Source organism: Musca domestica, unplaced genomic scaffold (assembly GCF_030504385.1).
Source record: "Musca domestica strain aabys unplaced genomic scaffold, Musca_domestica.polishedcontigs.V.1.1 2, whole genome shotgun sequence".
NCBI classification, from domain to species: Eukaryota; Metazoa; Arthropoda; class Insecta; order Diptera; family Muscidae; genus Musca; species Musca domestica.
Genome location: NW_026712249.1, coordinates 28,303,491 through 28,330,019, shown reverse-complemented (window position 1 = coordinate 28,330,019; position 26,529 = coordinate 28,303,491). Strand labels below are relative to the sequence as shown.

At 35.3% G+C, this 26,529-nt stretch overlaps 1 protein-coding gene across 1 annotated transcript in view; it reads right to left on the bottom strand.

Moving 5' to 3' along the window:
• Positions 1–26,260, bottom strand: part of LOC101896997 (Chitin binding Peritrophin-A) — a 126,951-nt gene extending 100,691 nt beyond the window's left edge. The window contains exon 1 of the mRNA XM_005185031.4: positions 25,905–26,260. Within this exon, the coding sequence (XP_005185088.1) occupies positions 25,905–25,968 (64 nt within the window). The 5' untranslated portion in view covers positions 25,969–26,260. The remainder of the gene's footprint in view (positions 1–25,904) is intronic.
• Between the last annotated feature and the right edge of the window lie 269 nt (positions 26,261–26,529).

Here is a 26,529-nt window from a genome sequence, read left to right as displayed (position 1 = left end):
GATCCCAGTTTTTGGTAGGATCCCAGATTTTTGAATAATGGGGCATTTTGGCTGCCACGTCGAGATTTGCTACGCCAATGGCCTACCCTACCATCCCCATTGTATATAACCTCACACTTTCATAAATATAAATAAAAATATATTCACATGTGTATGTGTGTGTGTGTTTGCGAGTTTGTGTTAAATTACAAATTTATGATCATCGACAAGTTAACACCAACCGCTGCAGTGGCAGTTGCAACACTTTGTTTTAAATTCTTTTTTATTTGCTCGCCCCTTTATCCAAGGCCGTAATGCAATCTTACGAAATACAAATTATGAATTTTATGCCACGGAAAATTTATCCTTTCCTCCAGCCCCCCCAACCCTCCCTCCAAAAAACTGGAAGAGGAAAATTGCAACCACAAAGGAATATATAAGGAATTATGGTATCACATTTTAACCACTCCTTGGCATAACTACCGACTGACTGGCTGACTGACTGACTTGTTGGCCACAATCTTTTAAATTATTTTGGTGTTTGTGTTTCGTCGGTTTTTTATTTCGTAGGCTTATATTTTTTCGGATAGCACTCAACCCAGCTCAGCTCGAAGTCAACCACAAGCTCATAAAATCTGAATTTGCCCAAAGAAGTATTGTTTTTCTTTTTTTGGGCGAAGAGAGGCGGGGAGATGGCCAATGCAGGGCAATGATGATCAATATTTATATGGCACCAGCCGCCGCCATCCAACAAAAAAAAGTATCAACAGCGAAGTGAAAAGCAAGAGAATAAAAATAACAACAAAAAACTCCAGAGCTACCACAAAAATAACGAGCTTTATATCTTCTTATGGGTTCTTATGGAGGCGATAAACCACTTAACTGTTTGGCGTTTATTTTGTTACCGTTTTTTTTTTGGTTGTTGTTGTTTTCCCAGCCTTGTTTTTTTAAAAAAAAAATGTTTTTCTGTTTATTTTTCTTTTTTTGCAATTCTTGTTGTTTTTATTTCAGCTTTCGAAGAAATGCCTGTTTATTTTTATTGTCAATACATTTTCAGTGGAAAAATAATATTTTCTTGTTTTTTTTGCACTTTATTTCCTTTGTCCAGCAAAGGGTTGGTTGGCTGGCTGTCCGGCCTTTATTTCAACACCATTCATTTATTCAGCTTATAAATAAATCGTGAAGTTTATTTTTTTTTTCAATATTTTTCTTTTACTTCTTGTGGCCAAGTGATTGCATAATAATTTATATTCTTCATGGTGAAGTAGGAGGGGAGGGGGGTCTTTTATTTTTAATTATGCAAATTGTTTTTTTCTCGCGCGCGGAGAAAACGATGTGCAGCCTAATGATATGGGATGGTTAGCAATTGCTGGCAGGTATAAAATATTAAGAAAATGCTTTTCAGGTCTAGTGAATTTATGTCATGGGGAAAAAACTAGGTGACTCCGCAGTAGAGTAATTAAATCATAAATATCCATGACATGGTTATTTATTGAATTAATACGATGCAGGGATGGGGAAGTGGAATTGGAAAATAGTAAAAATGAAATGATTTTTCATTTTATTGATGAGAATTAATATATAAACAATTTACAAAGTATAAGTTGGTTTTGCCGACAGATGTATACCCTCGGCCAATGTTCGACTGATTAATTATACTGTGGTTCCGAAAGTATGGGCCAAACTTCGTATCGGACCTAAATAAATAAAATATAAATATTGCGAGATATGTGATAATTTTTAGCACATGTTAAAATGTGCGCGAGGTAAAGTCGACTGCAGTATTCCATTGTTTCTAATTCCAATATTACAAGAAAACCGAAATTTATATCCAATTTTATGCGTAATCATAAATTCTGACTAATTATGACAGATAAAAGTATTGAAATTGTGAACCTTTGTGGGTGAGGTACCCGAAGGCGTTGGCAGATATATATAATCTTTACAGCAGATCTTGTGTTAGGAAATTTGTGAAATTTAGACAATTGGATGATTATTTCGCTTTCTTTAAACGTTTGGGTTTTCAAAATCTTCAACCCTTGGTAGGGGTGGTACCAGAAGAAATGGTTCGATCTCTACATCTTTATAACAGATCTTATGTTGACCGAAATATTGTGATGTGCCAAGTCTGAATGGAATCGGATGTTAATTTCGAGTTGCATGAGATTCATGGTTGCTCAAAATTTTGAAGGGGTGGACTAATATATCCCATCCTCACAGCAGATCGTGTGTTAGTAGGAGTAATGGGATGTGTGGAATATGAAAAAAGTCGGATGCTTATTTCGGATTTTTAATCGATTTAGTTATTCAAAACTTTGACCATTTTGTGGGGAAAAAAAGTGAACCGATATGTTCCATCTTAACACCAGACCTTGAGTTAATAAGTACAGGGTGAGATAAAAAAAACTGCAACAAAGTCAAGCGCCAAAAAATGTCGAAAATTGCATCAAATTTTAGAATAAGTTTAGATTTGTTCGAATTGGTCATATTTGGCACGGAGTATGGCCCTCAAACGGCCAATGAAACCGTCACACGCTACCCGAATATAGCTCTGCGGTATCTTGGCCCATTCCCGGCGAAGCATTTGCTTGAGGTGATCGATACTTTGGAATTTTTTAGTGCCAACCTTGCTTTCCAAAATACTCCAGACATAATAGTCCAATGGATTGGTATCCGGAGATTTTGGTGGCCATTGTGCGAGGAACCTCATTTTGTAACAATTCTTGGGTTGCGCGTTCTGAGTGCGATGTTGCTGAGTCCTGTAGGAATTGTCAAGGTCTGCGGCTAAAATGTTTGCGTGCCCAAGGTTTTAATACACCCTCCAGAATATTTTCACCCTCAGCATCACCATGGCCGGCGCTTGAGTTCTGGTGGCCAACCGAAGGTGCACATTCTCAGCTGACCTCTTTGGCAAGTAAACACGATCATTTTGTTTGTTTACAAACTGTTGGACAACGAATGTTTTCTCATCGGAGAAAACCAAATTCGGCCGTTCATCACTTTCGAAGTAATGTAAGTCTGTCTGTCTGTCATCCGTCTGTTTGTTGTAATCATGCTAACATTCGGACGAATTGAGATAGAAGGCTAGACATTGCATACATGCATAGTTTACCAGTTGGCAGGTTAAGTTCGTAAATGGGCCATGTCGGTCCACGTTTTCGTATAGCCCCCATATAACGGTACCTGCCGATATTCGGTATTTTCTTGATTGTAGCGACATTATTTATTTATGATGATTTCAGCAACATTATTCCTCATTTCAAATTTCGTATTGGAAGATCCTAATGGGTACTACAACCTATGGTAAACATGTTTGTATGCAGATGCAGATCTTCGTATATCCCCCATATAACAGTAACTCCCGATATTCGGTATTTTCATGATTTTAGCGACATTATTTACCGGGATTATTTCGAATTCTGTATTTGAAGCCCACGTCTTCGATTAGCCCCATAAAACGGTACCTCCCGATAGTCGGTATTTTGACGATTTCAACAAAATTATTTACTAGAGTCGTTTCAAATTTCGTATTGGAAGATCTTAACAGGTACTACCACTTATGGCAAAAAAATCGTATGCAGGAAGATCTTAACAGGTATTCGTATAGCCTCCATATGACGGTACCTCCCGATACTCAGTATTTTCATCATTTTGCGACATTATTCACCGTAATTGTAACATCTTTCGTATTTGAAGTTTCGTAATGGGCACTACACCCTATGACAAAAAATTTCGTATGCAGGTAAAGTCCCTATATTACGGTTTTTATTTAAGTGGTATTTTTCGACATTTTTTTAAATTTTCAATTTCCTTCAAATTGGTGGAGGGTATTAAAAATTCGTCCCGGCCGAACTTATCTGCTTTTTTACTTGTTTTTCTTTTCATTTATTTAAAGGGTGACTTCAGAAATAATTTTGAATCCATTTTTAATTATTTAAATGTTCCGTATAATGGAAGGTGTACAAAATTCTACCAACTGGCTTTTTTAATTGTTTTTCTTTGCAATTTCAATCAATTGATAATTGGGTCAAACCATTCGACCAACCAAGTCAAATAAATAAATGGTCCTCCGTGGTGTACAGAGCTTCTTTACCGGAGTCAATTAATCATTCTTTTGCGTTTTTTTTTTCTTTTTTGTTTTTTTGTTGTGGCACATAATTTCTGTGATTTACGTGCATGGATTTTACAGGCAATTAACTTAAATGTTTATAAACAAACAGACGCTCAGCCCAACCATCCATTCGTACATAATTATGGCGAGATTTTTGTAGCCAAAGATCTGAATGAATGAATAAATGAATGGAATGAATTATATTGGTTTCCAGGTGACAAGTTGTCAGGCGAAAAGTGCACAACATTTTGGTAATTGCCAATGTTATATTGTGTGTGTGTGTGTGTCCGTTTTGTTGTTGCAATTGTGTTATTCTTATATGAACAAATAAGAGAAGTTTATTTTTGTTATTGTCGTTTCTTGCAAAGGGTTACACACATGTCATTGACGTAGGTTGGCCTCTCAAGGGGGGTTGTGACATTTTCCATAAAATATCATTATTTCGTTTTCCCAGAAATTTTAATTATTTTTTGGTGCTCTGGCAGACATGTCGCCTTATTGGCAGGAAAATGGGGTATCCTCTTGCTAATAAGCCAAGAGACGCCAAAATTTTGTCACCATGCAAATATACAGCCAATATTTTTTTTGCCATCGCATATACGAATTTATTGGAAAAACATCTACGGTTTCCAGTTTTCCGTTTTTTTTCTTTGTATTGGTACTTATAATAAATTTTAATTAGCCCCAATGTAAATTGGCAAAAAATCTGTTGCGAAAAAATGCAATAACTCGTTCTAGAGGTGTAAAAAAAGAAATCCTTAAAACTGCGCCATGCAGACACCGAGCCTAGAATGACTGCAAACATTGCTGCCACTTAAATGAGGAATTTTCTTTTTGGCTTGAAATGAGTCATTACTGCGCTGGGGGAAAATAAATGGAAAACCACTTCATGGTTTTTTCTTTTCGGGAGTTAACCAATATTGATTAAATTTTTTAATTCGAGAAAAATAATGAAAAACAATGGAAAACAAAATTGATGTATTGTTTGTTTGCATTAAATGAATCATACGAATGAGGATCATACGATTTATTTAATGGTAGGATAGGTGGATTGTGTGGAAAATACAAGTTTGAAGGTATGAAATTAAATGGAATCACAAGATTTTGCTAGAGGGTTGTGATTGGTGCAAAAGTGGAAAAATCGAGGGTTTTTGAAAAACTACGAATTGAACTGACATGTAAGAAGCCCAAATCCTCATCCGATATTTATTCATTCAAATTATTCTGAAGATCTTCATGTTGCCGTAACTTGAAAACTTTGGTGACTGTTATTTTCTTGGCATAAATTAGTTTCGGTTAGTTTATCGACAGATATATTTCCTCAACCGATGATCATATTTACACCTACCGATGGCTGTTCCTGGAACGGAATTTTCTCGACTTTAAACATGTTTTGATATTGGAAGTTATATAAAAATCTGAACCGATATCTTGTTTTTAGAATTGCAATTGTACTAGTCAAAAGGTTTTATTGTTTGGGCAATAAATTTGAGTTGCATGGCGATCTTTTATACCCTATACCACAGGGTGGTAAGGGTATTATGCCTTGTGAATTTGTTTGTAACGGAAAAAAGACCCATAGTTCCTTTTGATAATCGCCAGAATCACATTCTGAGTCGATTTATGTATGTCCGTCCGTCTGTCTGTCGCATTTATTGCCCGATCCAGATGATATTTTGCACAAGATATTTCTTTGACCCAAAGTCGGACCCTATTGAAATTGGAGATAATCGGTCAAAATTTAGATATATCTCCCATAAATATCTTCGTCCGATTTGCCTTTTATTATGCACCAAACGTGTAATATTATCCTAAATGGGATGAAATTTTACATATACGACCAAATTAAGCCTGGAAATAAGTATGCCAAATTTGATCGAAATCGGTTCAGACATAAACATAGCTCCGATATATATGGTTCATATTTTTGTTCTCTGCCGCCGTAATATGCACTCTATAACAATAATATTTTGGGGAAATATATCAAATACGGCACAGAAAAACCTTTCCAAAATTGTATCGAGATCGGTTCCGACTTGAATATAGCTCCCATATATATCTTCGTCCGATTTGCTTTTCATTGTGCACCAAACGTATAATAGCCCAAATGGGATGAAATTTGGTACTTACGACCAAAATTGAACCTAGAAAAGAATATGTCAAATCGGTTCAGATATACCTATAGCTCCTATATATATTGTTTATACGATTTGTTTTATTTTTTTATTTTTTATTTGTTATGGGAAGGTCTACTAAATATGCAAAGTGGTATAGGGTATCACATAGTCGGCCGGCTCGACATTTAGACTATCTTTACTGGTTATAAATTACTTTTAAAATAAGGGTCGCTTCAGGACATGCATTCAATTTAACGGAGAGTTTTTAAAATTCTATATTTAAAGTTGTTCACTTTCGGATGAAAGAAAATGCCGAGCCAGGACTATTAAAATTGTTGGCTTCGTGGTTGGTTTTAACGTGTCTCTTTTATCTAAAGAATTGCACCATTTAGGCATAGCATAAACCATCTTTGAAGATGATTTATATTTGTTTATGATATGATTCTTATTTAGAACCCTGATTGTTTAAGTTTTTACCCTTTGGGGTTCACAGCCTTCACCCCACACATCCTGGATCTGGTTCTCAATTGATGTCTTAACATTTTACCCTTTTAGTCTTGGTATATCCTCAGCAATATGTCTACAGAGGGTACATATCATTTGATATGAAAAAAAAAAAACGTGCCTCATAAAAAAAATACGATTTGAAACCCTAGGTTCCTTTAAACCAAATCCGTTTCAGAACATTTGGAGTCGATTTAGCAATGTTCGTCCGTCCGCCCATATGTCTACTTGCTGCGCAAGATAACTCTTGAAGGGAGTAAATTTGGTTGATCGAGTTCGGATCAATGTTCTTTCCTCACAAAAGGCCAGACTTTTAAAGAAAATAATTAACCTCAGAGATTCGATTCTTCGATCATTCGATTTTATGCAAACATCGCAAACTCAATATTTCTGTAGGTGGTATCTTAGGTGCGAAAATAGCCAATGTTGGTCCACACCCCCACAAAGGCTTAGAATTTTGAATAATTTCAACTCTTATAAAATGTGGCATAATTCAAATTTCACACATCACAATAGTGTCATTAACACAAGGTCTGGTGAAAAGATGGGAGATATCGGACTATTCCTTCTGGCACCTCCCCCACAAAGGGTCAACGTTTTTAATAACCGAAACGATCATAAAATTCGAAATGAGCATCCTGTTCTCTTCAAATTTTACAAATCCCATTATTTCTAGTGAAACAAAATCTGCTGTGAAGATGGGATATAACGGCGCGCTCTTTCGAGTTTCTTCTAGTAGATGAAGTGTGGAAATAAAATACTTCGGTCGACTATATCTGGCACCTTAAGCATATTTTAACATTATCTAAAAGTTATCACATATCTTTTATAAAGTGAAGGAAGTTGTCGATATAGTCCGAACCTGGCAAGTCGCAACATTTATATCATATGTATTTAGGTCCGATACATATTGGACAATATTGGCCCTCTGCTTCGCAACCTACTTCATAGAGGGTCAACAGTTTGAATAGTCATAACAGAAGTCAAAATATATTTAAATAATCGAACATTGGCTGGGAGTATACATCTGCAGGCAAAACCAACTGATACATTTTTTTGATAAACCGGACATTTATCTCGGATCTAAAATATGTACCCCATTAAGACCGTAGGATATCTTAAGCCGATATAATGTGAGACTCGATGATCCAATGTATTTGTTTGTTTTTTTTTAAGCGATCATCTTTACAGAAATTCAAAAAGATTACATTTCTGCCTACATCATTTGTGTCTCTCCAAATGATTTTTAAATTTCTATGGATGTCCTTAAAATAATTTTCCTTATTATGAAAAAAAATATTATGTGAACTGAAATTTATAACAGAAAATAATAAAAAAAAAAAACATTTAACCAACAATTATAGCAAATATATGTACACACGTCTGCATTCGTACATAAAAGTCCCGTATATATTTATATGATTTCATCAACAAGCCCCTGATTTTAATGACTCCCATTTAATTCGTAAATATTCAATCAATTTGTGTTCGTTTGTAAACAAACAGTTTTCATTAAAAATCAATATTTAAGATATGAAAACAGGACAAAAAACAACAACAAATACAACAGCTATGAATGAATAATAAATTGTAATTAAAAATGAATGAAAGTGTGTGTCATGTCATATGCGATGGATTTATGGATGTATTTATGGATTGATGAGTAAATAGTTTTATGGCATACAAATGTATATCTATGTGTAGGAAATTTAAAAATATTGAAGTTTATATAGCAATATGTTTTCAATAATATAGAAATTTGAATATATTTGTCAACAATAAATTCTACATCATATTGTTTTTATTATTAAAATACCAAAGTGGATTCAATGAGGGCCAATAATGGTTCGGAAAAAAGTAATGGAAAAGAAAAGTAATAAAAGTAGTAAGAAAAGTAATGGAAAAAAGTTCGAAATCTATTAAATATTTGACAGAATTATGAAATAATTGCTCATTGTTCCTTATTAAATTTTGAAATCCTATTTTGAAACTGCACCACAAAAAATATTGTTCTCCCATCTCATATTCAAATTGTGACCTATGCATTAAATACATATTTTCATACCCTACACCACAAGGTGGTCAGAGTATTATGTCATTGTGCATTTGTTTGTAACAGGCAAAAGGAAACGAGATAGACTCATAGTTCCTTTTGATGATCTGCATAGAATCACATTCTGAGTCGATTTATGGATGTCCGTCCGTCTGTCCATGTATTTTTGTAAACAAATTACAGTTCGCATTTATTACCCGATCTAGATGAAATTTTGCACAAATCATTTGTTTGGTCCAAGGACGAATCCTATTGAAATTGGAGATATTCGGTCAAAATTTAGATATAGCTCCCATATATATCTTGGTCCGATTTGCTTTTTATTGTGCACCAAACGTATATTATCAGCCCGAATAGTGTGGAATTTTGCATATACAACCAAATTATGCCTGAAAATAAGTATGACAAATTTGATCGAAATCGGTTCAGATATAGCTATAGCTCCCATATATATTTTCCATCCGATTTGTTATATTTATTACCCACAGCCGTAATATGCACTCTGTAACAACAATATTTGGGGAAATATAGCAAATACAGCTCAGAAATACCTTTGGTAAATGTTATCGATATTGGTTCAGATTTGGATATAGCTCCCATATATAACTTCGTCCGATTTTCCTTTTATTGTTCATCAAACTTCTAATATTTGTCCAAATGGGATGGAAATTGACACATACGACCGAATTGAGTCTAGAAGCTAGTATGCCAAATTTGGTGAAGATCGGTTCAGAATAGCCATATATATGCTTCATCCGATTTGTCATATTTGTTACCCACAGCCGTAATATGCACTCCGTAACAACGATATTCAGGGAAACATATCAAATACAGCTCAGAAATATCTTTGCCAACTTTTATCGAAATCGGCTCAGATTTGGATATAGCTCCCATGTATGTATCTGATTTCAAATTAATTTTGCACCAAATGGGCAATACAAGTCCGAATTTAAAAGATACAAATGCTTCGGCATATTTAGTCTTTTGAACTTTAAATTATAATTATAATCATAGAGTGTATGATTAAATTCTCCCATAAAAACTTTTAATTGTTATGTGTAGCTCTACTAAATTAGGAAAGTGGTGTAGGATATCAGAAAGTCGTCCCCGCCCGACTTTAGGACTTTCTTTACTGGTTAAATTTTAAAAATATTCACATGCTCCAAATTTTAGGTCATACATTTTCATTCAATTATTTCCTCATAAAAATTCTACACAAAATACCATTTGAATCGGCATTCCGTTTAATATAGAAAAATATTCAATAGACATATTTATTGATCTGTTGTTAGTTTTTGTTTTTTTTTCATTATTGCATCCATCAATGACCGTTTGACACACATACATACCATATATGTGAGTGCATATTTCTCTATTTAAATGTGTATAGGTATGGGTGTGTTTGTGATTTTATTTGTATGGCTTATTGGAAAGCAACAAATGAAAAATGTATAATATGAAAATAATCAAATGGGAATTTAACCCATTGGATTCGGCGGTGGTTCCAAGGAGGCAACTTCAGCAACACAGTTTTTGATAACTTATTATAAATATGAATAATTCGGGATAATTTTTCAAGGACATATTTCAATTAGGGGTTTGGCAATTTCATGACATCGTATTGGGAATTTCATGGCTTCATGATAAGACACAATTACAAAAATATTATGTTTTTAGAAGGCTTTGATTTTAAGTAGATCCTAACTTAAGCCTATGCTCTCTGAATAAATACCCACTTGTGAGTTTTGGGCAATACATATTTGTCAGAACTCATCTAAAAGAGTTCAAAAAGGGGTTAATGCAATAATTTCCACAAATTCAATTCCCATCGAAAGAAAAAAAAAAAAACTGTGTCAAATAAATAAGGGTAAAAGACAAATATTAATATCCGCTCAACGGTAGCCAATGAATACCAAATATGATTATTAAAAATAAAAATAATAAAATACTTGTCCATCGAGTGTTTAAATAAACATCAATACTGGTACAAATTCACCAACTAATATTAAATATTTTCAACAGTGTTATATTTTGAAATTATTTATTGCAAACACTTCACAAACGATGGGCAGAAGGTCTTCCCATAGGAGACCAAAAGGTCCGCTCATAAAAGGCCAGAAGGTCTTCTCCTAAAAGACCAGAAGGCTCTTCATAGATGACGGGAGAACTTCCCACAGAATGGTCTTTCTACCATAAGGTCTTCTCATATGAGATAAGAAGGTCCTCTTATGGAAGACCTTTATATAGAAGACGAGGTCTTCTCTTAGAAGACGAGAAGGTCTTCTCTTAGAAGGCCAGAAGGTCTTCTCATAGAAGGTCAGAAGAAGTCTCATAGAAGGTCAGAAGGGCTTCTCATAGAAGACCCAAGGCCCTTCTCGTAGAAGACCCAAGGGTTTTCATAGAAGGCCAAAGAGTCTTCTCGTAGAAGACCCAAGGGTCTTTTCATAGAAGACCAAGGTGCTTTTCATAGAAGACCAAAGGGTCTTCTCGTAGAAGACCAAAGGGTCTTTACAGAAGACCAAAGGATCTTCTTCATAGAAGGGCAAAGAATCTTCTGGTAGAAGATAAGGATCTTCTCATAGAAGACCAAATAGTCTTCTCATAGAAGACCAAAGGTCTTCTCACAGAGGACCAAATGGTCTTTTCAAAGAAGACCAAAGGGTCTTCTCGCAGAAGACCAAAGAGTCTTCTCATATATACCAACTAGAAGATTATATAGTTCTCATAGAAGACCAAATGGGTCTTGTTATAGGAGACCAAATGTTCTTTTTTTTCTTGGAAGAGCAGACCATAGGGTCTACACATAGGAAAGATCTTCACAATTACAATTATGATAACCCCAATTTTGTCAAAAATTACCCATCGGAATAAATATGTTACAAATATTTCGGCCATATCGATGTACTACTTCAGTCAACCTTCCTCAAACTCCCCAAATATTGAATAATCAGAAATTTCACATACAAACTGGTGGATCAATATATTGATGCCTCTCAAACGTGTTTGACCCAAAAACACACATACAACTTCCTCCCAACCCTCTCCCCCAGCTACCGAGTATTTTCAGATTCACAAAATCACTGTGATTGATGGCTGTGCCATATTTCAATAATTACTACTGATTGGGATCTGCACGATTTTAGTTTCGTTTAAAGTTTTACAAATTCTGTTTTCAATTTCAGTTTCGCTTGAATTTTTTTTTCTGCTTGGTTTGTTGTTTTCGTTTTTTTTTTTTTTTTTGCTTTGCTAACATCACCAACATCCGCATTTTTTTCTTTGTGGATTGCCTCTGGCAATGTTTAGTGACACAATTATTAAAGGTGAATTTTTCTGTTTTTGTCGAAGCGGCTGCGGCTGCGGCCACTGTTGTTGTTATGGACTGGACTACTAGTTTCAGTTGTAGTTTCTTCTTTTTTTTAGCTGGTTAGGCGACAGCATCCATGGCATTAAACGCGTCTTGTCTGGTTTTGTGATGTAACCGAGCAAACAAACCGTCATGATTGAATGCTGAGTAAATAAGCGGCTTTAATAAATATTGCATATCTGGTTTATTGGCCACTCTTGTGTGGCAAAAAAAAAAAAAAAAAAAACAATATTTAATAAAAAAAGAGATGAGTTTTTTTTTTTTGGTCTTTGTAATCAAAAGTCGAATAATATGGACCAAGGCTAATGTGTGTGTATATTTGTTTATATGTTTTAGAGATGGCGAAAAAACGATGCGAATTTTTATAGCTAATGTCGTAAATATATATATATTGGCAGCCCCCTTAGGCCTAAACTCATTTTGGTCGTTTTCGTTTTTTTGAAATGGGGTTTTTTGTATTTGCTAAATTTAATATAAAGGTAATCCAAAATTCTAGAGTTCTGTCATGTCCTAAACTCAAACCTGATACAAACTTCGTGTCGATTGGATTTTTAATTGTGACCTGAAGAGCGACTTCAAAATTCGGATTTTTTTTTGATCCAGTTTATTTTCGGTCCAAATATACATAATCAAATAAAATGGGCTTCAATGCAGACCCTAACACTACTAACATGCAAAATTTCGTGAGGATCGGATGATAATTTTGACATGTATATATCACCCCAAAACATAGTGTAGAAATGTATAAAAACAAGTTTAAAATTATCAGTTTTGCCGACAGATGTGTACCCTCAGCCAATGTTCGAACATTTATTCCATATTCATCTCAGGTTTCAGGTTGAGAGAAGTATTTTGATATAGCAATTTGTAAAGACTCGCTGACTGCAAGTTATGACATATAAAAATATTGTAAATTGTGACTCTTTGTGGGTGAGGTTCCGGAAGGGGTTCGCACATACAATATATGGTCCGATCCCTACCATATTTATTATAGATTTTGTGTCAATGGAAATATTGAGATGTACCAAGTCTGAATGGAATCGGATGTTAATATAGCGTTTTATGCGCTTTGTGGGGGAGGTGCCAGAAGGAGTGGCCCGATATATTCCATCTTCACAGTAGATCTTCTGTTAGTAGAATTAATGGGATGTGTGAAATATGACGAGAACTGGATGCTTATTTCGGATTTTATAATCGTTTTGGTTATTCAAAACTTTGATCCGTTGTGGGGAGGTAGCAGAAGGAATGGTGCTTTACAACAGACCAATTCAAAATTTTGACCCATTATGGGGGAGGTTGCAGAAGGAGTTGACCCGGACCTTGGGTTAATAAAAATTATATTATAAATATTCACAATTTTGAGCCCTTAAGGGGAGGTACTTGATGTTGTGGACCGATATTGTTTATTTTCGCACCTGACCTAGTAGTAACAAAAATATTGGCACAATTGTGACCTTTTGTGGGAGAGGTACCAGAAGAAGTGGACCGATGTTATCCATCTCCGAACGAGTTTAGAACCCAAAGTTCCTTTTGATGATCTGCATATAATCATATTCTGAGTCGATTTATGCATATCCGTCCATCCGTCCGTTTGTCCATGTCAGATTTGTCACATTTATTGCCCGATCAAGATGAAACTTTTCAAACAATATTTGTTTGGTCTTAGGACGATCTCTATTGAATTTGGAGATAATCGGTCAAAATTAAGATATAGCTCCCATACATATATCTTCGCCCGGTTTGCCTTTTATTGTGCACCAAATGTTAATATTAGCTCAAATAGGATGGAATTTGGCTCGTATAATAAAATTGAGTTTGGAAACAAGTGTATCTGATTTGTTAGAAATCGGTTCAGATTTGGATATAGCTCCCTTATATATCATAAATTCCCCATAAAAGCGTTCATTTGTTATATGTAGCTCTAATATATATGCGAAATGGTGTAGAGTATCATAAATCGGCTCAGCCCTACTTTGAATTTTCTTCACTGGATATATCTGGTTATCAGTCATCATCTTGAAGTCATCATGAAGTCATCATTTTTGATGCATTGATTGTGTAACTATATCATCCAACAGAGGACTTCAATCCAAGACATAAACCGCTTAGGCAATATGCAATTAACTGGGAAAATCTATGGAGTAGAATTTTGAAACCCAATTTTTGGATTTTTCAAACTTTTGTATGTCTTTTTTTTTTTATAAATGGGTTTTTTTTATTAACATGGTCCTGTTATGAGCTGTTATCTAGATAGTATAGACACAAATCATTTGCTCAAAATGCATTTTCTGTAGTCCTTACCATTTTAGGTCTTTGCTTCAATACGCATAAGGAGTAGACTGTGGGGTTTCATTCGATCCAATCGTGACCCCAAGCTCAATATTTTTTATTATTTATGATCTACTGGAAAAAATAATCCCATGTTGCCTTCTCAGAACTCAATATTAACCTTGCAATCACTTCCCATATTACAAAAATTAATTGAAATATCCCTCTCGCCACCTCCAACTAAACCAAAGGCTAAGTGTTCTGGTCTTTAAGCTTTACGCCATTAGCGTGTGACACAAGGCTAGCATTTTTTTCTGTTTTCATTCGAAAGAAAGACTCACAAATAAACCTGACATTTCACAGCACGACTTGACTGAGTGACTGCCTGCCTAGCTGGCTGGCTGTCGGACTGTATTTTTTTCTCATTCATGGTCAATGTCTGGATATGTCAGAGCCGCAAAAAGAGAAATGCTTTAGTTGTTATTGTTTTCTTCGAAAAATGGTTTTTAATTTAAAAACGTTGTGGTTTTACTTTTTGTTGGTGCTGATTTTCTAGTTGTTGTTTTTGTATTTTTTTGTTTTTTTTATTTTTTGTGTAGAGAAAAAAAGAAAAACCCCCTCACCAGCAACAATAACAACATCAGCAAAAAAAAAAAAAAACATATTGATATGATTTCACAAAGGATTTGTTTATATGGAGCTTGCACGTAAATAATTGAATATAAATGCTCTCTGGCCGCTTTACTGTGGGATGTGTGGGGAGAGATGTGTGATGTGGAGAGTGAGAGAGAGAGGGAGAGAGAGGTGTGGCATGGCGTGCCATGGTATTGTATATTGTGGTTGTCTGACAACACTTTATGCAATCTCTATTACGTGAATGATTAATTTTGTTTTGTTGTTGTTGTTGTTGTTACTATTGTTGTTGTTTTTGTTGATTTTCTTTTTGCAAGAAACAAAGCGGAATTCATTTCATGACTTTTGTGGGGCATTGAAATGTCACAAAAATGCATTTCTGTGGTCTCAGCCATTGAAAGGTGGCAGCGTGTTTGTGTGCAAAGTTTCACGCAGTTTGGTGAGAGTTGAAAATTGTGGAATATGAGTCAAACTTTAATGAGGATTTAAAGGAATGCATTATGTTCGTGATATCTAAAGCTTTAGGATGCCGCAACAAAGTCATGTTTTTTATAACCTCAGCCATATGGCTACAGAGGGTATATATCATACGATGCGGCCAATAAGTGCCTCATCAAAAAAAAAAAAAAAAAAAAAACGTCTTAGACTTTAGGTCCCTTTGAACCAAATCCGTTTCGGGACATTTGGAGTCGATTTAGTGATGACGTTAACTCTCGAAGGGAGTACTCGAATTGGCCCAAACTACATAAACATGGTACACCATAATATTATTATCGAAGTAAGATCGGTTTGGGAGATGAGCAATGTCGCTTCAGTCCTTATGGTACCTCCCCCACAAAAGATCGAAATTTTCAAAAAAAAAAAGGATAATTAGATTTTACTCCGTCTTTAAAAATCTTAATATTTGCATCAGTGCTAGGTCGGGTGCGAAAATGGACAATATCGGCCCACTCCATCAACTACCTACCCCACAATAGGTCAAAATTTTGAAAAATTGTAACCTCAGCAATATGTCTAGAGAGGGTATATGTGTTTCATCGAAGTAATGGGTTTAGACATTAGGTCCCTTTGGACCAAATCCATTTCAGGACATTTGGAGTAGATCTAGGCATATCCGTCCGTCCGTCTGTCTGGTGTGCACGGCAATTCTAGAAGGGAGCATCAGATTCGATTCAAACTTGGTGCATCCTCATTTTATTGTCAAACTTAGGTCGAGTTCGGAAATGAGCAATATAGGTCCACTCCTTCTGGTACCTCCTCCACAAAAAGTCAACATTTTCACAGAAAATAATTTTCCGTATAGAACAGGAAAGGTTTATTTAATTTTGTTCTAATTTTGCAAATCCCAATATTTATATCAGTGCTATCTCGGGTGCGAAAATGAACAATATCGATGAGCTCCATCATGTACCTCCCACACAGAGGGTCAAAATTTGGAATAATTATAAATCTTATAAAATACGAAATAAGACCCTAATTCTCTTCAAATTCCACACACCCCTATATTTTTATTAACACAAGATCTGGTGTGAAGATGCGATATATCGGTCCTTTCCTTCTGGCACCTCCTCCACAAAGGGTTAACATTTTTATAAATGTTAAAAATCTCTCATAAATATCTCTTATTTATATCTCTCAAACTTCACACATCCCAATATATTTATAAAAGCATAATCAGGTGTGAATATGATATATATTGGTGTACTCCTTCTGGTACCTCCCCCACAACGAAAGAAATTATATCTCTCATAAAATAGGAAATGAGCATCCGATTCTCTTCAAATTTCACACATCCCAATATTTTTATTAACACAAGATGTGGTGCGAATTTGGGGTATATCGGTCCACTGCTACTGGCACCTCTCCCACAGAGGGTCAACATTTTGAATAATTAAATCTCTTATGATTTGCGAAATAAGCATCCGATCCTTTTTGAAATTCACACACTCCAATATTTCTGTTAACAAATAATACGGTATGAAGATGGGATGTATCGGACTATTTCTTCTGGTAGCTCCTCCACAAAGGTGTCAAAATTTTGAATAACCACAAAAATCATAAAGCGCGAAATTAGCACCCGATACCTTTCGAAGTTGGCATATCCCAATATTTCTATTAACACACAATCAAGTGTGTAGATGGAATATGTCAGACCACTGCTTCTGGTACCTCCCCCACAACAGGTCAAAATTTTGAAAAATTGTGTCTCTCATAAAATGCGAAATAAGCATCAGATTCTCTTCAAATTTCGCACATCCCAATATTTTTATTAGCACAAAATCTGGTAAGAATATGGAATATATTGGTTTATTAGTTCTGGTACCTCATCCACAACGGGTCAATATTTTGAATAACCATGAAGCTCATACGATTCGATATAATCATCAGATACATTCTAAATTTCACATATTCTAATATTTCTTCTAAGACGATATATGTTGTGAAGATCGGATACATCGGCTCACTCCTTCTAGTACCTAACACACAACGGGTCAAAATTTTGAATAACCTAAACTCACATAAATGCGAAGTAAGCATCCGATTCCCTTCATATTTCACACATCCCAAACTTCTTTTAAAAGAAGATCTGGTGTGAAGTGGAAAGATATCGGTCCACCCCTTCTGGTACCTCTCCCATATAGGGTCACAATTTTCAATATATGTATCTCCTTTAATATGCTAATACAAAAAACGTCATCCTTTTTTTTAATATTTTCCAACCTGTCAATTCAACACTTTCAAAACCAACATCCAAATTATTCCCTTCACCAAACCTGAAATAAAAAATCTGTCCATCTTCCTTTTAACAGTCATTTCAATTGGACAAATTATGAATGACTTAACGGGTAACCGAAAAAAGCACACACACCACATTCGTTCATTCCATGATTGGGCGCCACGATATCATGTTCATTCCACCAAAATACCAACGTAGAAAATGACTTTTTCCCATTGGCATTCGGACAAATTGTTCATTACAGTAAAAAACAATGCAAGATATGTTAACATGGAGATCGAAAAAGCGAACAAAGAAAAAAATGGTTAATGTCAAATAAAAGGAGAAAGGAAAAAAAGGTATCTCCAGCTGAAATGTCAAAAGATATTAAAATATGCAAACATGAAACGAACACACCACACATACATACGTGTTTACCGACTTGCATGGATTACTTTATGCAGCGACATTTATCTGCAAAATATTTTCACATTTATTTGAAAGGAGAAGTACGAGAGAGAAAAGGAAATGAAAATTCGAAAATTTTGGGGAATTTGGAAAGGTGTCGAATGTGTCGAGGGGATTTATTTCACTACGAGGATTTGTGGTATTTAAAATGGGTCACGTAAGGGTATATTCCTATGTTTTCCAACAGATTTGAATGAAAACTTGTAATTAAAATTCCGATCATTATTAAAAATCGCCTTATGAAATTTTGTCATAATATATACAGAACTTCATAAAATGCTGATAAAAATTTTGGGATGTGCAAAATTTGAAGCAAATCAATTATAGTTTTAACCCTTTATGGGGGAGGTACGGAAAGGAGTGAGTCGATAAATTCCTTATTAATATCAGATCGTTGACTGAGAAAAATATTTAGATATAAAGGTGAAAAAGAATCGCCGACTTCTTTCGCAACTTTTTAGAGATATAAGTATTCCGAATTGTTTACCTTTGTGTGAGAGGTACCAGAAGGGGGAAGCCAATAGCTATCATTATCCCACCAGAACTTGCGTTAGAAAAAATATTGGGATATGTAAAGTATGAAGAGAATCGGATTCTACTTTCACATTTTATTACAGATATAATTATTAAAACATTGTGAGCTATTGTAGGAAAGGTATCGGAAGGAGTGGTCCTATATATCGCATCTCCACATCAGATCTTGTGTTATCAACAATGTTGGGATGTGTGAAATTGTGTGAAAATTTAATTCTTATTTCGCATTTTATGAGAGAGAGGTATTTATTTCAAAAATTGACCCGTTGTGGGGGGAGATACCAGAAGGAGTGGACCAATATATCCCACCTTCACATCAGATCTGGTGCTAGTAAAAATATTCGGATGATTCATTTTATGAGAGACATAATTTTTCAAAATTTTGACCCATTGGGAGAGGTACCATAAGGAGTGGCCCTATATACTCCATCTTCACACCAGATCTGGTTTTAATAAAACAATTTGGATATATTAAATTTTAAGAGAGACGAATGCTTATTTCTCGTTTTAGAAAAAAATATTTTTTCAAAATATTGACCCAATGTGGGGGAGGTACCAATAGCAGTGGACCGATATACACCACATCTTGTGTTAAAAAAAATATTGGGATGTGTGAGATTTGAAGAGAATCGGATGCTTATTTCCTATTTTATGAGAGATATAATTGTTCAAAATTTTGAGACGTTGTGGGGGAGGTACCAGAAGGAGTGGTTCAACATATTCCATCTGTACATCTGGTTTTGTGTTGATAGAAATATTGGAATGTATGAAATTTAAAGGCAATCGGACTCTTATTTCTCATTTTACAAGAGTTAAAATTATTCCAAATTTTGACCCTTTGTGGGTGAGGTGCTTGAGTTGGGTTGGGCGATATTGTTCATTTTTTCAGCTGACCTAGCATTGACAAAAATATTGGGATTTGTAATGTTTGCACAAAATCGAATGATAACTTCTCTATCTATGAGGTAACTTATTGTCTTTGAAAATTTCGATCTTTTGTGGGAGAGGTACCAGAAGGAGTGGACCGATATATTCCATCAGTACGCCTGATCTTCTGTTGATAGAAATATTGAGATGTACCGAGTTGTACCGAATATTGAATGCTTATTTCGCGTATTACGAGCTTGATGGATATTTCATGTTCTGACCCGTTGTGGGGGACTACACGGATTGGACCGATCTCCACACCAGATCTCATGTTAATAAAAATGTGTGGAATTTGAAGATAATCGGACATTTATTTTACATTTTATGGCACTTAATTTTTTTTTTTTCAAATTTTAAACTTTTGTGCGAGAGGTACCAAAAGGAGTGGACCGATATTTTCCATCTTTACACCTGATCTTCTGTTGATAGAAATATTGAGATGTACCGAGTTGTACCGAATATTGAATGCTTATTTCGCGTATTACGAGCTTGATGGCTCTTCCAAATTCTGACCCGTTGTGGGGCACTACAAGGATTGGACCGATCTCCACACCAGATCTCATGTTAATAAAAATTTGTGAAATTTTAAGATAATCGGACATTTATTTTACATTTTATGGCACTTAATTTTTTTCCAAATGTTAAACCTTTGTCGGGGAGGTACTTGCTGAAGTGGGCCGATATTGTCCTGACACTCACAAAAATATTGGGTTTTGTCAAGTTTGTGCCTTTCTTTTTATTTTCTTATTTCCTTTGAAAATCTTGACCGTTTGTAGGAGAGGTACCAGATTGAGTGGAGCGATGTTGCCCATCTCCGAACTTGATCTTTGACAATAATATGTTGTACCAAGTGTAAAAAAAACGGAAACTCCCTTCGAGAGCTAGCGTGAGCACCAGCCAGCCGGACAGATGGACGGACAAACTCCCCTAAATCGACTCCAAATGTCCTGAAACGGATTTTATACAAAGAGTCCTTGGGTTTAAAACCGTTATTTCGATGAGACACGTTTTGGCCATATCAAATGACATATACTCTGCAGCCATATGGCTGAGGGTATAATGACATCCAAAGCTATTGAAAATCTCTGTATAATGATATCAATTCATTAAATGAGTTTTATATATTTTTGGCCAATTTTCGAATCGTTTCGAATGTAATTTTATATGGGCCCTGAGGGATTCCATGTTTGGTTGCCGATATTGAATTAGTAGGGTCTAAAATGGCTATACCTTATAATAACCAGCAAAAATCAAATGTGGTCCCAATTCTCGGATCCGATATTCGAAAAGATTTAGAACGGAATGAATCGGAAATTTTGAAAAGTAGGCTTGATAAAATTGAAAAATTCGGTCGAAACAAGTGTTGAAAGATTAGAGTTAAATCCCAGTTTATATACCAAGATTTTAAGTTTTATTATTTTGAAATGAGCATACACACATTAATTTCGATCGATATATATTCGACATCAGATGGGAGAAATTGACCTGGTATCGAAAATGTCAAAAAAGTCATCGTGCCATATAATTTTGTGATATTCAATTTTTCCCTTTTTATTTCTCAATTTTTTTAAGATCCATTCGGAATCCTTAAATAAATCGGATTTCGCCTCAGTATTTAATCTCAGACATGAAAAAAACCAATCCTCGAATAGGTGTCCCAAAAACAATATTTCCCACTTTGTTAATAGGCTTAGAGGCTAGACACAATTTTGCTATTCAAAGTGGCGGAGCAAAAAACTCTTAGCAATGAAAAAATTCAAAGTGTATTCACTACAGAAAAAAACCTCAAAGCTGGGGTTAAGAGTAAAATCACTGAAAAAGCAAAAAAAAAAAAAAAAAAAATGCAGAAAACGAAAATATAGAAAACACCGAACAAAAAGATTCGCCTAAAAAATAACAAAAAAAAAAAAAAGACGAAATCGAAACTTGAAAAACAAGTCATCATCTATTAATATTATGCCATGCTTAAAATAAAGTTAAAGGAAATATTTGCATTTTTTTGTTAAAGCTGTATTCCACGTTGATGTATGGTCAGTTAATTAAATTCCACGAAAAAAATGTGGCTTCTTAAACAAATTAAATGCAAATTTAAAACTGGGTATTTTTTCGCCAAAAAACGATACACAGATGTCATAAATTAAAATTAGTAAAAATTTTTTTTCTCTTATTTTTTATTGGGAATAAATGGCAACCGATTAATAGTTTGGATTAGAATTTTAATTGTTTTGGACATCAGGTGTTTAGAAAACAAAAGTGGCAGGTTGTTAGTGTTTGTAGCGCTGTGTTGTGACCTTGAAATGTTGTCATAGTGGAAATACATTTTGATTCTTAGACATCAATTGTTTATGAATATTTATAGGTGTATGTCAGAGACATCTCTGTGATCTTGGCAAATTCCACGAAATATTTGAAATTGGTTTGGTACACATGCCCATGGAAGCACGTTGTAGTCTGCGGGATCAATCACTTGAGACCTTAGATTTTTATATCAGAAAAAATTTAATAGAATCAGCCGGTTTTGCCGGCAGATGTATACCTCCAGTCTTGAATTATGATTGAGCTAACTGTTGATCCTTTGTGGTGGAGGTTCCGAAGCAGTTGGCCAATATTGTCCAAATCGTATCTGACCTGAGACTGATATAAATATTACAACGTGCCATATTTGGACCACAATGTCTACTTCCTTTACTTTATATGAGATATGTGCAAATTTTTGGAAAATATGGAAACATGCATGAGGTAGCAGAATAGTGGACCGAAATATTACACTTCATTTTATGCATATGAATATTGGCAAGTGAAAAATGTAAAGGAAACCGAACATTCATATCCAATTTTAAATGAAATCATAATTTCCAATAAATTACATATCCATATCAGATTTCTGGTTCAGAGAAATATTTAGGTATAGGCAGTTATAAAGAGTCGCTGTCTTGTTACGCAAATTATGACCAATAAAAGAATTGAAAATTGTGGGTGAGGTACCAGAAGGGGTTCGCAGATATATATCATCTTTACAACAGATCTTGTGTTAGCAAAAATGTTTGTGCGTGTGAAATTTAAAGAGATGCTTATTTCTCTTTCTTTGAGCGTTTTATTTTTCAAAATCTTGAACCCTATGTGGGGGAGGTACCGGAAGAAATGGTCCGATCTCTTTATTGTGGGGGAGGTACCAGAAGGAGTGGACCAATATATCGCATCTTCGGATTTTATAATCGTTTTAGATATTCAGAAATTTAAAACTTTGTGGCGGAGGTACCAGAAGAAATGGTCCGATCTCTATTAATTTTATGGCAGATCTTGTGTTCATGGATATATTGAGATGTACCAAGTGTTAATGAAATCGAATGTCAATTTCGAGTTTTATAAGCTTCGAGGATGTTCAAAATTTTGACTCTTTGGAGATGGGGGGGTCGTTTACCAGAAAGAGTGGACTAATATATCCTATCTTCACAGCATATCTTGTATGAAGAGAAGAAGAAAAGAAGATGCTTATTTCGGATTTTATAATCGTTATTGATATTCAAAAAATTTGAACCTTTGTGGGGGAAGTACCAGAAGAAATGGTCCGATCTCTACCATCTTTATAACAGATGTTGTGTTGATAGAAATAGTGAGATGTACCAAGTCTGAATGGAAACAGAAGCGTTTTATAGGCTTCATTGATATTAAATATTTTGACCTTTGTGGGGGAGGTAGCAGAAGCAGAAGACCAATATATTCCATATTTACACCAGATCTTGGGTTAGTAAAAATATTGGAATGTGTGAAATTTGAAGATAATCTTACTCTTATATCACATTTTATAAGAGTTGTAATTATTCAAAATTTTGACCATTTGTGGGGGAGGTACTTGATGGAGTGGATCGATATTGTCCATTTTTGCACCTGGCCTAGCACTGACGAAAATATTAGGATGAGCAAAGTTGGAGCAAAATCGGATTATCCTTTCACTTTCTGTGCAAAAAATATATTTTTTTGAATATTTCGACCTTTTGTGGGGGAGGTACCAGAAGGAGTGAATCGATATATTCCATCTTCACACCAGACCTTGGGTTAATGAAATTATTTGAATATGTGAAATTTGAAGACAATCGGATTCTTACATCACATTTAATAAGCGTTGCAATTTTTCAGAATGTTGACCCTTTGTGGGGGAGGTACTTGATGGAGTGGACCGATATTGTCCATTTTCGCACCTGACCTAACACTGACGCAAATATTTGGATTTGCAAAGTTGGAGCAAAATCGGATTATCCTTCTCTTTCTGTACAGTAAATTTTTTTTTTAAAATTTTGACCTTTTGTGGAGAAGGTACCAGAAGGAGTGTACCGATATTGCCCATCTCCGAACTCGACCTAAGTTTGATAATAATATTACGATGTACCAAGTTTTGACCAAATCGGATACTCCCTTTGAGAGTTATTGTACGCATCAGTCAGACAGACGGACGGACGGACGGACATCGCTAGATCGACTCCAAATGTTCTGAAACGGATTTGGCCCAAAGAGACCGTATCAAATGATATATACCCTCTGTAGCCATATGGCTGAGGATATAAAAATGTCGACCTTTTGTGGGGGAGGAACCAGAAGAAGTGGACCGATATTACCCATCTCCAAACTCAATCGAAGGTTGACAAAAATAAAACGATGTACCAAGGTTGGACGAAATCGGATACTCCTTTCGAGAGTTATTGTACGCACCAGCCAGACAGACGGACGGTCGGAGGGACATCTCTAGATCGACGCCAAATGTCCTGAAACGGATTCGGTTCAAAGAGACCTAGGGTCTAAAACCGTTAGCCATATGGCTGAGGGTATAAAAAAGGCAGCTAGGTTTGGCACCCATTGAAGGAAATTTTGAATGGGGGACATAAGTGGACCTGCATAAGTAATTTTGTTTCATAGACTGTAGTACTCATAACGATCTTCAAATTCAAATCGGGTACTCTCTTCTCGTGCGCACCAGACAGACAGATGTACGAACGGACATGGCTGGATCGTCTCCAAATGTCCTGAAATGAATTTGGTTCAAGAAGACCTAGGGTTATTTCGACTAGGCACATTTTAGCCGAAATTAATTAAAAAAACTTGAAAAATTAAAAAAAAAAAATAGTAGAAAATTATCATTTGAATAAAAACTTTCAATTTGGGCTAAGCTGCAGTATCCGTAACGAACTTCAAATACAAACAATTCCGGTGAATAATGTCGCTAAAATCATCAAAATATCCAATATCGGGAGGTATCATTATATGGGGGCTTACGAAGGTCCAGGTATGCAGGTCCACATAAGCGATTTTTTATCATAGGCTGTAGTACCTATTACAAAGTTTAAATTCGAAATTTGAAAAAATTCCGCATTTGTGCAAAATTTTACCCTTCTATCTCAATTCGTCCCAAAGACAGGGAATTACAACAGAAAGACATTCAGACATCGCTAAATCGATTTGGAATTTTACGCTGATCAAGAACATATATAAGTTGTTGGGTCTGACTTGAGTATTTTGAGGAGTTACAAATGGAAAGACAAAGTTAATATGCCCGCCATAGTATCGTGGAGGCTATGAAAAGCTGTCTGTAGTCTTGAACTTATTGAAGGTTCATGCCTTCTTCGTTCGAAAAACATTGTTCTACGTGTTGCATAAATCTTTCCATTGTTGTGTGCTGTGAGATTGATTTTATGAGGCTAAGAAAAACAAGTTTCTCTCCTCCAATCGCTATAGCCACATTAGTTGTAATTACAATCTCAACTGTAATCCATACTTTTGTTTTGAAACACTTCCATTCATTTCGTTGCACTGCCAACGTCGGGTGTGAAAAATGCAACGTATGCAATATACATACGAATGACGATGGTGATGACGACGAGCAGTACGAAGCGACCAGAAAGGCAAAATGAATGAATCGATTTCGAATTTTATAAATTTTTTAAATAAATATTTTTTTTATTGGAAAAATATGCGGAAATTCCAGGTGAATATTTGTCGAAAACAATGTTAAACCACTTTCGCTGGACGGACAACTGTATAGCATGGAAATGTGCTGCAGAGCATGGAAATGGAATAGGTTTGCTACCATTTTCCAGAAAGGTATCCAAAATCGAAAATCCATGCAGATATTTAATTTTCATTTTATTTTAGGGTAGGGCTGCCGTTGCCCTGATTTCAATCACTTAGAGACCACTAATTCAAAATCTATATTTTTTATTTTTTTTTAATTAACTCACCTGTAACCACGACCGCCACAAAGAGCAGGGCAGAAAATAATTTAAAACTATTTGACGTAAACATAATGACTAATTTTTCTTTTTGTTTTCTGTTATTGTTTGACACAATAGCTTAGTTTTTTTTTCAATAATTATTTTTCTTTTTTTTGAGGAAAAATTCAACCAAAACTTTTAATGGTTTTTAGTTGAATTTCCTTATTTTGCACGAATGCGTTTGTATGCGTGCGGGAGTTTTCGTAGCAGAAAGAGCGAGAGCGGCTTTAACCTTATACCCGTAATCAGTCTTTCGGTTCGATGCGCTATCCACGTCTTTTGAGTTTCAATGTGTACCGACAACTGTCGGAGCTGAGGTCTAAAGAAATGTCTTGTTGAATTGAGCCACACCAGAGCCCCCTCCAAAGCATAACATAATCCCAACCAACCCAGCCAGTTTTGATTGAGTCGTTTTGGGCCGTCTTTGTCTTCTTGCAGCTGAATACTCAACTTCACTTTCAACTTGAGTGTCACTCAAAAAGCCGGTTAATACCAAGAGTTTTACAAATTGTTGGTGTCTGGTCTAGCGCGCACACCTCTCTGTAAAGAGGTGCGCATGCGTGTTTTTCACTCGCCCGCTTGGGAGGGAGTT